At 30.4% G+C, this 13,758-nt stretch overlaps 2 protein-coding genes across 3 annotated transcripts; both read left to right on the forward strand.

Moving 5' to 3' along the window:
* The first annotated feature begins 295 nt into the window (after nt 1–295).
* On the forward strand, nt 296–3,701 carry LOC112707760 (UDP-galactose/UDP-glucose transporter 7). Of its 2 annotated transcripts, none has more exons than XM_025759700.3 (8): nt 296–658; nt 888–1,012; nt 1,203–1,308; nt 1,564–1,809; nt 2,266–2,376; nt 2,488–2,646; nt 2,893–3,036; nt 3,300–3,701. In XM_025759700.3, the coding sequence occupies exons 2-8, from the start codon at nt 972–974 to the stop codon at nt 3,462–3,464; spliced, it is 972 nt and encodes a 323-aa protein (XP_025615485.1). In that variant the 5' UTR covers nt 296–658; nt 888–971; the 3' UTR covers nt 3,465–3,701. The 2 variants fall into 2 exon arrangements, with proteins under 2 accessions (XP_025615485.1, XP_025615484.1); XM_025759699.3 differs by having other exon boundaries at nt 310–697.
* A 3,513-nt stretch (nt 3,702–7,214) lies between these two features.
* On the forward strand, nt 7,215–11,317 carry LOC112707761 (probable xyloglucan glycosyltransferase 5). Its single transcript, XM_025759701.3, has 5 exons — nt 7,215–8,295; nt 8,925–9,233; nt 9,334–9,624; nt 9,991–10,104; nt 10,230–11,317. The coding sequence occupies exons 1-5, from the start codon at nt 7,555–7,557 to the stop codon at nt 10,872–10,874; spliced, it is 2,100 nt and encodes a 699-aa protein (XP_025615486.1). The 5' UTR covers nt 7,215–7,554; the 3' UTR covers nt 10,875–11,317.
* The last annotated feature ends 2,441 nt before the right edge of the window (nt 11,318–13,758 follow it).

Here is a 13,758-nt window from a genome sequence, read left to right on the forward strand (position 1 = left end):
CGAGTAAATAAGATTTTTCTTTTAATAATATTAAAAAAATAATTATAATAGATATATATTAAAATTAACTACTAATCTAAAATATATATTAATAGCTTAAATTAAATATGTATTTATATATAAATTATATAATAATTGATTTTAATTTTAATAAAAATATTATTTATATATTAAACTTTATTATTTTATATTTACATATAAATATATATAATTTAATTTATTTTTAATATATATTTTATAGTGCGCTTGGAATAGTATACCGATTGTAATTCTACTGTGCAGTTAAAGAGAAAATGAAAATAGGATAACGAAAGATGTACAAGGTAGTGAAGATTCCATTTGGATTCACGAGTGTGCTGTGGCCTGTGTGTATGTATAATGTATTCATTCATCTTTACCAAGATTTCGAGGAACACGATCCAAAACCACAACGTCTCCTATATCTTGATGGCGATCGGTGCCTCGTGCCATTTTTTCTATTCATTCCAATTCCTATTCCATTTTATTTTACTACTTTATCTTTCTCTCTTCCTTTCCCTCTATCTATTCCCCAAATCTCAGAATCCCACTCTTCACTCACTCACTCATTCAATTTCCTCCTTTCACGCTTCACTTTCTCTCTCCAATTCCCTAAATTCCCAACTCACTCAATTAACATGTAAACCTCTCATTTAAACCTTCTCATTTGTTTCTTCAGGTTTTTGCTTTCGACTTTCATTGCTTAATTATTTTCCTAACAAAATTGTAGCATTCTGTGTTAATGAATCTTCCTTCACCAGCTGTAGTTTGGTTTAATTAGTTTCCGAGCGTATTCTTTACGATGGTTTTGAATCCATTTGAGGTTGCGTCAACGTGATTTGGATTTGGTTTTGCTTTTGCTTTTTCAGGGTTGACTTTGTGTTCTAGTGTAGAGGACACGGTAGCCGTTGGATTCGATTCGATTGGATCTCGTCTTCGCCACTCCATTGGCCATGGAGATCCGTAACGATGCAGAAACCAGCTCTTACATGAGGTTCTTCAGTGAATTTCAATTTTTTTTTAGTACTGAACATGTTATGCATGTTGCTTGATTTGCCCGAAAAGGTGTCTATAATTAATAATTTAATCCTCTTATATTGCACTTAGAAATTAGAAAATAAGTCACTAATGCTTTTCAATTTCCAGTCTTATCTTGTAACCATGATGATGTTGTTTCGGCGCAGCTTGTTTGCGGCAGTATCGTATGGAATTGCGTCGATGGCCATGGTTTTTATCAACAAGGCTGTTCTTATGCAGTATGCACACTCAATGACACTCCTCACTTTGCAGGTAACCAATACACAGAGGCTTGTGTGGACTTTGGTTATTTATTTTCTAGTGAGTACTATGAATGAATGTACTCTTTCCCTTTGAAACAATCAAACGTAGTTGGACACGATAGCATCCATAATTCATGATACATCAATTTTCCAGTGTACCAATTTAGTCAAAGAAAAAAATTGTGAAATTGTGGGAGTATATTTATTTGAGATTATGAATTATGAATGTTGAATAATGATAGTGATAGTGTGTGTGTTTCTTTAGCAACTGGCTACCACCATGCTAATACACTTTGGTAGAAGCATGGGGTACACAAAAGCAAGAGGTGTGGATGTGACAACGGCCAAGCGACTGCTACCAGTTTCGATCTTTTATAATGCCAATGTAGCATTTGCTTTGGCAAGTTTGAAAGGAGTCAATATTCCAATGTATATTGCAATCAAGAGGCTTACACCTCTTGCTGTACTTATTGCTGGTTTTTTCTATGGAAAGGGGAGACCTACAATGCAGGTAAATTTGTTAAAATTTTCTTATTTGCCTTTTTTGTTCTGTTTTACTTGGTAAATAAAGATATTATTAAGATGAAGAATGGAAGATTAGGAATCCATATCCTAGTCCCATGTACCTAGATCTCTAGTTCTGTGATTTGCCAAACGGACACAAAGTAAAGAGAGGATATGAGATCCTCATTCAATAACAATAGTTAACAAAATGGGAAAAAACATTATAAAGCATAGCCTTTCAATCTTTCAACATATCTAAGAGAGAAATCCATCTAAAATGATCATTAGATTTACACTAAATGGAGGCCAAAGTATAATCTTATCCACTACACTTGCCTGACCAAATTTGTGTTTAAAAATATGAGAATTATGCATGGTCATAAGTTTTAACTTATCTACCAATTTTAGTATTATTCAAACATTAACTCGATAGAAAATGACGTTTATTTATGTCATGTTTCAGGTGACCCTTTCAGTGGTAATGACAGCTGCTGGAGTTCTAATTGCTGCCCTTGGGGATTTTTCTTTTGACCTTTTTGGGTATAGCATGGCCTTCATTTCCGTTTTTTTTCAGGTTACATTCTGATATTTCGTTGCTATTATTAGTAACATTATAATTATAATGTAGTAGTGTTAATGCTTTAGTTATGTGCTTTGCCATAATGTTGTGTACTAATCTCTGCAGACCATGTATCTTGTTCTGGTGGAAAGATCTGGTGCTGAGGATGGACTTACATCAGTGGAAATAATGTTCTATAATAGCTTTTTGTCTCTTCCATTTTTGATGTTTCTTATCATAGCCACTGGGGAATTCCCAAATTCTTTATCAATACTACTAGCAAAGGTCAGAATCATAACCCATTTCTTCGTGTTGGAATTGGTGCATGATTAAGCTTTCATTGATTGAATGTTACAAACATATGGCCTCTTCTGTATTTTGAATTTAGATGTAAATCACTTCATCAATATGATAATCTCAAAAGGAACTGCTAAAAAGATCGTTAGTGATAGTTTGATGTAGCTTCTAATATTATTTAATTAGTCATCTATTTATGTAAAAGCTCATGTCTAACATAATCTTTTCTTGCAGAGTTATTCTTTTCCATTTTTGGTGATACTTGTTCTTTCATTGGTAATGGGCATTGTTCTCAACTACACCATGTTCTTGTGTACTATTGTTAATTCAGCTCTAACGACAACTATTGTTGGAGTCCTCAAAGGGGTCGGTTCCACGGTAAGTAAGACTTTATTTGCCATTTAAAATTTGTCATAGGCGTGGCACTAAAATTTTGAACTATTTTCGTGACAGAGAGTATTGATTCATAGTTTCATACACATTATCTATCTATGCTTGGTTCTTTATATTTTATTGATTGAACCAAATTCATGGCCTTTCTATTTAGAGAAGTGTTATCTGTATTATGGGGTGTGAGCTACCATGTCACGTTTTCAAAACTTAGGTGCAAATATTAAATATGTTTCTTGAATTTCTTTCAGACCCTTGGTTTTGTCTTACTTGGTGGTGTTCAAGTCCATGCTTTGAACGTGACTGGGTTGGTTATCAATACAGCTGGTGGTGTGTGGTATTCATATGCTAAATATCAGCAGAGAAGAAGTAAGACAGTGAAGCAAATAACAGATTTGGAGGCTCATCGTAAATAGAAGTGCCATTTATTAGTTTCAGTGAAAAGTGAAAACTAACAATTTATATCATTTAAAAAAAAAAAAGAGAAACATTTTGATTTACGGTGATGGTAAACTTTTGTACCATTTGTCCATTTCATAATTTTTTACGGCTGTTACAGGTTTACGTATTCAACCTTTGGTTAGTTTGTTCTGACATTAAATTCATAATTTAATAAAATAAAAATGATAAGTGAATGCCATATTTCATTGGTCCACTACTTCTAGAGATAAAATTATTGAATAGAAAAAAATATAAAATTAGAATATTATAATTCAATCAGTAAATAGATCACTTATAGACTAGTGGAACCGGTTTAAACAAATAATTAATAACATTATTTAATTTCTGAATATAAATATAAGATATCTAAATCCAGTAATTCGCTAACAATAGAGTTCAAAGTTTTTGTATTCCATCAGAAGTAAGTAGAGATTTAAACCTCGCTTTTAAACATTTGGTTTGCACAAGTGCTTAATATAACTAAACTAGTAATTCAATTCGTTAAAAATACAAAAATATTATTGGATATTATTAAAATTATATACCAAAAGGTTAATCCTTTGATTAAACATTAGAATTAGAAATTGATTTTTTTTAAATAAAATAAAAAATTTATTATTTCTCCAAATCCAGTATTCCAACTTTAATTTAAAAATTCTAATTTTTAAGCCATTATCACCCTCTCCTATAGGAGTATACAAAAATATACAGACAACAAACATGGCTTTTTCAATATCGCTGGTATAATCGTCTCAAGAAATACGCAAATACACCGAAATAAGCATATATAACCAGAATTTTTAATTATAGATTAAAAAAATCACTATTTTCCAACAAAAATAAAATTTATTCCTGTGTACTCCTATGTACTTTGGAGACGATGATAATAGTTATTATTGTTCACCTTTCAACTTTTTTTTCCTCACCCAATTTGATATTTTTGAAGAAGCTAAGACGAATTCTATAAAAAATATAGAAGTTCGCTAGGGTGTGACGAACTTACTCTAAATGTAAAAAAAATTGTATTTAAGAAATTAAAGTTGAGAAATTATGTACGAAAAAATAATTATTTTTTTATTTTATTTCTAAATAAAATCCTTAAAAATTTGGATCTTTTAAAGTAAGGAAGTTGATAAAGTGATAAAATGAAGGATTAATTATCATTAATTTTATAACTTTCGTAAGATGAGTGTCTTATTTTCTTAATTTAACAGGAATTAATCCATTATTTTATAACTTTACCAACTTTCTCATTTGTGAGATATTGATTCTACTTCTAACTCATGTACCACATACATCAACCTTGGATTTAGTAGAGGGACATTTCAAGTCTAACTAAAACATCCAATAAACTTTTATATGTGGAGGATGCAACAGATTAAAGCATGATACATGAGTTGGAAGTTCCTGTCTTTGGTTCTCTGGCCATCACCGGAAGCAAGCAGAACTGGTATTTATTGTTCACTATTTCTTCCTTTTTGTCTATCTTGTTTGTCTCTCTAAATACCAACATTGTTCCTTCTTTTTCTTTAAACAAATTCTTTGAATGTTATTTTCCTTTAACAATTAGGATGGGAATAATATGTACCATATTTTGTTACTTTGAGTCTTTGATGATTATGGTTGATGTTTCATGTCATGATTCATGAAGAATACAACTTTTCAAAAAATTTCAAATAAATTTTTTAAAATTTAACTCTCTTATAATAAAATTTGTTAAAAATTTATTTATTTACGTATATTAAAAATTTGTTTGAACGCAATAGAGAAATTGTAGAAAATTCAATCTATTTTTCTATTAGTCATGAATACATATATATACAACTTTTGATATAAAACTATATCAAATATTTTCTATCTTAAAAAGTATAATTTACGATCCTAACAAATTAAAATGCATAATTTTCTATTATAGTAAAGATATATATGAGAGTACCGTTGGAGTACCATATTTATATTTAAATTATAGAAATATTATTAATATAAATTATCTAAATTATCCATTAATAGAAATTAATATGTATAAAAAAAATAATTCTAGAAAGAGTTCTAGAGAATAAAAATCTTTTAGAACCTAAATTTGTTTAGAGATCAATTAAAAGTTAAAACGTCTGTTCTTTTTATTTTGATGTTCGCACTTGGTGCAATTTTTATATTTGTTTCTTGATTATCTTCTTGAATTAATATTATTTGTTAAGTAATTATGCAGTATTTTTTGAATGTTTGAATTGGCTTATTTTTATTATTAAGTTGCATACAATTCAAATTAATAATAAATAATAAGAGTATATAAAAATAGTCGACACCAATAATAATTATTATCATCGTTTTAAAAAATATACAGATAAATTATTGAATTCACTTATTTTTATTATTGGGATTCGAACCCAACAATTTCTTAAATAAGTAAACTAATAATTTGATCAATTCAAGTTGGTTATCTAACACTTTCTTTTGTTAGTTAGAGCAGAACCAACAAGTTTTAGGCTTTCAGCCCAACTAGCTGCATCAGAAAGTGAGTTGAACTTTATGCCAACACCAAGCCACACAAAGCCCACTGTCAATGGTTCAAATTTGTCCAAACTAAACATGAAAGTTAACGGTTCATAACTCCAAGTCCAAAAAAAAAAAAAACGTTTCATAACTAAGAGTAACTCCAATGAAATAATTTGAGTATCATTTTTTATATCTATAAAACTGAACGGATATAAAATTAAAACTTTTTCATAAATACAATATTTAAAGTGAGACTAGTATTAATAAAGAGAGACGATATCACTTTAAATAAAAGCCCATTAAATACTGCCACCAATATAATTTATTAAATAAAATAATTAAAAATAATATAAAATTTAAATTAAACTTAGATTAAGTATAAAATTATAAATTTTATATTAAATTTTAAATTAATTTTTATGATATATAATTCTACAAATATTTATATAATATTTTGTGGGACTTAAAATAAAATTAAATTATAACCAAATATTAGAGATGCTTTAACAAATTAAACTAAAGGAAATTTATTTTGTATTATGGGTGTTCATGTTAAGTAGATTCGAATTTAACCCTTAAAAAGGTATTGGGTATATTTTGATCGGACTTCGAAAGTGATCCAAATTAAATCTTGTTAAACCGGATCAATTCGATATAAAATTAGTATATATAAATTTGTAAATTTTATATATTAAATTAAAGTAATAAAATTTTATTTTTAAAAATTAAATTTAACAAATATTATATCATGTTTATATCAAAATAAATAATTTTAAAATAAAAATAATATCGTATAATATAAAAAAATAATTAAAATATAAAAAATATAATATAACATTATTAATTTTACTCTAAATTATATATATATTTTAATTGTAAAAAATAACTCCAAAGCTAGTGATTCGAAATATAATCCAAATTCAATGCAAAAATAACAAATTCAAACCTAGCAAAATATATTTTGAATTCGCGTGGGATTTAAAGTCGGACCAATCTTCAACACCCCTATTTTGTATTTATTAAAAGAAAAAATTTAAAATCTTTTATTAATAATAAGTTGATCATATGCTTATGTTAACTAAATTGTATGTCAAAATAAGTAATTAGTATAAAATATATATTAAAATATAAATACATATTTAAAATAAATTAAACTACACATATATTTTTATACAAATAGGTGGGTGGCTTTTATATATATATATATATATGTTAATTTCAGACTTTATGAGTGTTTCCCCAAAAAAGACGTTCAGTGTTTCAGTGCTTACAGCTACAGAGATACCTTCCCTCAAAATGTGGCTTTCTCATGTTAGGATTTCTTCGCTTCCTTCACAGTACAAAACACCTTCAAATGCTGAATGAATAACAAGAGCCTTCAACATCAATGCTCCAATAACAGCTTTGGAGCTTTGTCTCTTTTTGTTTTAGATCTGATCCTTTGCTCTTTATCAAATGAATGTGTTGTTGTAGTGTACTATACAAGTGATTGATGAAGTAAGTTATTGCTTTGTGCATATAAGGTGTTTGTGTTTTGGTCTGTTTGAGAGCTCAAGTGCTTTTATAGTTATGGCTCCAAGATTGGATTTTCCCAATTGGTGGAGTAAGGACACACATGATAAAGGAACAACAACAACACCAGTGGTGGTGAAAATTGAGAATCCCACTTTCTCTGTTGTGAAGATTAATGGTGCAGATGCTGCATTCCGGCCGGTGGAGAAGAGCCGCGGCAAGAATGCGAAACAAGTCACATGGGTTCTGCTTCTCAAGGCTCACCGTGCCGTCGGCTGCATTGCTTGGCTTGCCAGTGTAATGTGGACATTGCTTGGAGCCATCAAGAAAAGGATAGTTCATGGACAGGGTGTTGCTATGGAGGGCGAGAGTGACAAGTTGGAGAGAGGGAAGTTGTTGTTTAGAGTCATTAGAGTGTTCTTGGTGGTTTCATTGGCTGTTCTTGCATTTGAAATTGTTGCTTATCTTCAAGGATGGCAATTCAGGAACCCAAATTTGCATATTCTTCCGAATGCCTTGGATTTCGAGGGGTTACTCCACATGGCGTATGTTGGTTGGCTGAGGTTTCGTGTTGAATACATCGCGCCGCCTGTACAAGTACTCTCGAAGTTCTGTGTTGTTTTGTTTCTTATCCAATCCCTGGATCGTATGGTTCTTTGCATGGGATGCTTTTGGATTAGATACAAGAAGGTTAAGCCAAGGTTTGCTGGGGATCCCTTCAAGGTTGATGATATTGAAGGATCTGCAAGCCATTACCCCATGGTTCTGATTCAGATTCCAATGTGTAATGAGAGAGAGGTATGACACCATGTTTGCTTCACTCTATTTGAAGCTTATTTGTTGACTAAAGTTTTTATTACTTATGCTAGCAGAAAACTAATCCTTCCATTCCCTTATATTAATTTGGCTATCAGATACATTGATCAAATGATGCACTAAATTTTCATAGTGACAGATAAAAGATAACAGAGAGAATACTAATTTTAGCTACTTTTTGTCTGGAAGTTTGACAATCATAAGAAGATACAAGATTCAGATTACCTTTTATGCATTGTCTTGAAAATTAGAAAATTGCTCATGAAATAACAAAAAAACAAATAAATAAATAACGAAGTAGAAAAGAAGGAGGATGTACATTATATGTTAAAATTTCTCATATAGAAGTTAGGAATTGTATGCCACCTTCTAGAACTGAAAGCATTGATGTTTTCCTGCAGTGATAAAGCTTGATGAACAATATTGGGTAATGAGTTTCCTACTTTTGATTTCTGTAATGCACAGCAAGTTTGAATAGATAATATTAAGATTTTGCCTTGACTACAACTGGAGGAGTTTCCACAAGAAGTTTTAAACAATTGTTCACAAACTTGAAATTTCAATGGATGAAAATTTGTTTTATCAGCTTTGTCTGCACTGGCTTTATGCAGGTGTATGAGCAGTCTATTTCAGCAGTCTGCCAAATCGATTGGCCTAGGGATTGTTTACTGATTCAAGTACTCGATGATTCTGATGATGAGAGCATACAGTGCTTAATTAAGACCGAGGTCTCCAAATGGAGTCGAAAGGGAGTCAACATAATCTATAGGCATCGGTTAAACAGGACTGGATATAAAGCTGGGAATCTCAAATCTGCAATGAGCTGTGACTATGTGAAAGGCTACGAGTTTGTTGCAATTTTCGATGCAGACTTTCAACCAAATCCTGATTTTCTTAAACAAACTGTGCCACATTTCAAGGTTAAGAGAAGAGAATGAATCAGGCTCAGTAACAAATTAATGAATATTGCTAAAAGCATGCTTTATATATGTTAGTATCTCTATATGCTTTCTGTTGCAGGACAATCCTGAACTAGGTTTGGTCCAAGCTAGATGGTCTTTTGTGAACAAGGATGAGAACTTGTTGACTCGTCTCCAAAACATTAACTTATGCTTCCACTTCGAGGTAGAACAACAGGTCAATGGACTATTTCTCAATTTTTTTGGTTTTAATGGAACTGCTGGTGTTTGGAGGATCAAAGCCCTTGAAGAATCTGGAGGCTGGCTTGAGAGGACAACGGTAGAAGATATGGACATTGCGGTCCGAGCTCATCTCAATGGATGGAAGTTTATCTTCCTAAATGATGTTAAGGTGATTAGAAATGAGTTATTTATTCATCACTATCTATTCATAGTGTACTAGTAGAGTAATATTATTAGTTTACCTTTCAAACTGTGCAATTTGACGCACCGAAACTATCAAATAGCGCAAAAGGACTTTTATTAACTGTCCTTCCGTACTTACCATTCATATGATGCATTTTATTGACAACATTTTCCTTTATTAGATGAGTAATTTTGGAAGAAAAATTAACCAATGGCCTTTTTGTCATCAGTTAATAACTCAGCGTGTCTAATTGCACATAAACAGTTTTATGATCTGCAGGGAGTTAAAACCATAATTTTTCGACTCAGGTCTCTGACACACTTGAGTTTCCTCAAATTTACAAATTTTCAGGTGCTTTGTGAAGTTCCTGAGTCATATGAAGCTTATAGGAAGCAGCAACACCGTTGGCATTCAGGTCCTATGCAACTTTTTAGATTGTGCCTCCCTGCAATTGTTAGATCTAAGGTATGTCAGATACTCAGCTTGATGCAATAAATAGAATAGTGGTGAAGAGAAATAAAAGAAACTTTCAAGTATTGCTTATATTTTGCACTATCTAATAGGGGCCTTAAAATCTTCTATAACTGCAGGTGTCAACATGGAAGAAAGCAAACTTAATACTCCTCTTTTTTCTTTTAAGGAAACTAATTCTTCCCCTTTATTCCTTCACCCTGTTCTGTATAATTCTTCCTTTAACCATGTTCGTGCCTGAGGCTGAGCTTCCGTTGTGGGTGATTTGCTATGTGCCGGTTTTCATGTCATTCCTTAACATCCTCCCTGCCCCAAAATCTTTTCCTTTTATTGTTCCTTACCTTCTTTTTGAAAACACCATGTCCGTCACCAAATTCAATGCAATGGTATCTGGACTCTTCCAATTAGAGAGCTCTTATGAATGGATTGTGACAAAGAAGGCCGGAAGGTCATCTGATTCTGATTTGTTGGCAGCCGAACAAAGGGAAGCCAAGTCGATAGAGCATCAAAAGATCCATAAAGGAGCTTCTGAGAGCGAACTTGTTGAGTTACACCACTTTAAGGAACAAAAAGAATATGCTCCAACACCTATCAAGAAAGCTAATAAAATTTACAAGAAAGAGTTGACTTTGGCATTCCTCCTCCTCACTGCTTCTGTCCGGAGTCTATTATCAGCACAAGGAGTTCACTTCTACTTTCTGCTTTTCCAAGGGGTGACCTTCCTCCTAGTCGGTCTCGACTTGATTGGAGAGCAAATGAGCTAGTTTTCATTTTCAATGCAGCTGAGAAGAGAGTGTGAAAACAACGTTCCGGATTTATTGATCAAGTTGCTATCAAGCAGCAAAATGAGCAATGCAGTAAGGGAAAGTACAATCTGTGTTTTTTTTTTGTTTTTTTTTGTTTTTTTACCATAGGATTTCTTTGTTGTTCAACTATATCCATTTTCTTTTTCACATTGATTGATTCCAAGTATTCAATGTAAAATCTTCAGTTTTTTTCATTGTGTTCTTGAGTTGTATTTGGAATTGGGAGTTATGATTTGAGTTTTCTTGTTTTACCACTCCACATGTCTTAGTGGAGTGCATCTTCATTGATAGTTGATTCATAGATTCATAGGTGCCTTCTTGGTAAAAGGGGTATGCAAAGCAACAAATCTTTCTGTAAATTCATTGTTATCTAATGTACTCAATAATTTTTATTCTGTCAACCCTTTTCTCCAACTTATGCTTGTGTTTTATGGGTGAGCATCAAGATATTCCTGGTTGGAGACGAGTTAAATATATGGGGAAAATATTTCTTGACCATCTATATCATTTTACTCTGCTGACACTCTTACCACTTCTAGCATCATATACATTGTGTCGGCAGAAAAAGTAAACATACAAGCTTGATAATTTTGTTTTGAATCTTCTGATGTGGTCCCTCTAGCAGATCCAAGTATGTTCATAGAATCTCAGTGAGCTGTACCTAACCCAATGAATTTAAGTAGAGGGGTAGTTTTGGATGAGCACCATTAATATAGCAGGCAAGGCATGTTGCTGATTGTGCTTGATGCCACAGTTTACTGCAACATTGTACGGAATAGGCCCATTTGTTTTAATGTCTGTGCTGGTCATATGATATTGTATTGCCTCTAAAGTGGATGTTAAAGAATGACATTAAGGTCTGATATGTCATGTTGAAGAGACTATGTAGTTCAAATGCATGGAGAATATTGCACTTGAGGCTTGGCACAGATAGAGGATTTGTATGCCTCTCATCAAGCTGCATTCAGGATCGATTCTTAGCAATAACTGAGTATAGTGTGTGTGAGCGAGTATGTCCAAAAAAAAATGCATGGAGAATATTCAATTATTGGACACTCATTAATTTATGCGGATATTTTGGTATATATATATATATATATATATATATATATATATATATATATATTTTAAAAAAATTAGATGCTAACTAAGAAAATATAATTTACATTACGATTTTTTATCTGTTTATTTTTTTTATCATATTGAAATGTATAAATTAATTACCGTATCGAAACAAATAATTAATAGACATTAGCTAGTTTTTATTAATCTATGTCTTTATTTGTCAAAATCAATAATAATAAAAATATTCTATTAATTAATATAGTATTTTGTACTTTAAAAGGTTTGAATTTAAGTTTAAAAAAGGAATTTATATACCAAACTATTCTTATATTCTTAATTTGTATACTTATTATAATTTTAGTTATGATTAAATAAAAATATAATGACCATTTAGAAAAATGTTACCGTTATAAAATTTGATGCGAGTTTAATATCTATAATTGACTAGTCCAAGGATCATTTTTTCACATAAATCATAAATGAGTCAACAATAATATAACATAATCTCAATTTCTGTTTTTTTTTTCAGCGATAGCATAAGAATATACTAGGAAGAAAAATAACACTACATCAATAATACATATTTATACTATTTATTAACTTTTTTAACAGAAAAAAATGAAAAATTCTCAATCTAAGCCATATTCCTCATATATATACTTCACTTAAATGATGTCTATTTATAGACTTAAATATGTATAAATTTCTTAATCAAAAAAATATTCTTAATCAACTCCAACTAATATCTCTATAAGATTTTAGTATTATTACAAGTTGGCAACTTGCATCATCTGCTAGTAGTTTGGATGATTCACTTGTAATAACATAAAAGTTCTTAATTTCAATTAATTTTACTTTTGTTTCTTTATATTTTTAGATTCTTTAAGTTGTATATACTTGAATCAAGTCAAAGTTTTTAACTCATTTTAAAGAATCTTGAATATACCAAAGATTTTAATTCGACTTGAATTTTTTAACAATAATTGATAAGCGTAGTTTAATTTTTAATACTTAATAGAATATATTTTATTAATCTAATGATTAATTAAATTACAATATAATCCATAATAAACATCATTTATCAAATTTTACCTAGCCAAAGATTGTGAGGGGGTTTTTATTTTTTGTATTGTCGTACAAATAGTGTTTTTTTAATTATGTGAAAATTTAATATATTTTTATTTTGTATGGATATTATAGATTTGAGAATTAGATTTATAATTTTTATTCTTTTTTTAAACAGTTTACAAATCTGAGGGTTAAATTTGTATTTTTAACATTGAAAATTTTTTTGATCAATTAAATCGTACCTTCAATTTGGATTTTCTATTTTTTTTAATCCAAAACTGATCCTCAGTTTTTTAGCTCACCTAAAATCTGATCCTCAGTTTTCTACTCCAACTCAAATTTAAACTTTCCATTTATAATTTGTAATTAAAAATAAATTGTCTCTATATCCATAAAAAATATATCAACCTTTTTTTTTTGTTATATAACTATATCAACTTTTTATAACTATACATAATACACTCTTTCAATCTATTAAAAAAAAAAATAGCCGATTGTGAGGCTCCATTGGTGACACAAGTCCCAAAGATTTCTTAAGACAACAATGGAAGGTAATGTTTTTGTAGTTTCTGAAGAACTAGAAAACACGTGTTTCATGCAAGGACAACGACATAACGTGTGGTCCGGGAAAAACCAAACTTTTAATTTCCAAAAATAAAATACTGTGGAGAGATGTTTTAATGTAAAATTAATAATTGAGAAATAATAG

The sequence above is a fragment of the Arachis hypogaea genome, chromosome 8 (assembly GCF_003086295.3).
Source record: "Arachis hypogaea cultivar Tifrunner chromosome 8, arahy.Tifrunner.gnm2.J5K5, whole genome shotgun sequence".
Taxonomy (NCBI): Eukaryota; Viridiplantae; Streptophyta; class Magnoliopsida; order Fabales; family Fabaceae; genus Arachis; species Arachis hypogaea.

Coding starts and splice junctions, on each gene's coding strand:
- LOC112707761 (XM_025759701.3), top strand. CDS start 7,555: ATGGCTCCAAGATTGGATTTTCCCAATTGGTGGAGTAAGGACACACAT. Junction 8,296..8,924: donor CAATGTGTAATGAGAGAGAG/GTATGACACCAT, acceptor GGCTTTATGCAG/GTGTATGAGCAGTCTATTTC. Junction 9,625..9,990: donor TCTTCCTAAATGATGTTAAG/GTGATTAGAAAT, acceptor ACAAATTTTCAG/GTGCTTTGTGAAGTTCCTGA.
- LOC112707760 (XM_025759700.3), top strand. CDS start 972: ATGGAGATCCGTAACGATGCAGAAACCAGCTCTTACATGAG. Junction 1,013..1,202: donor GAAACCAGCTCTTACATGAG/GTTCTTCAGTGA, acceptor GTTTCGGCGCAG/CTTGTTTGCGGCAGTATCGT. Junction 1,810..2,265: donor AGGGGAGACCTACAATGCAG/GTAAATTTGTTA, acceptor GTCATGTTTCAG/GTGACCCTTTCAGTGGTAAT.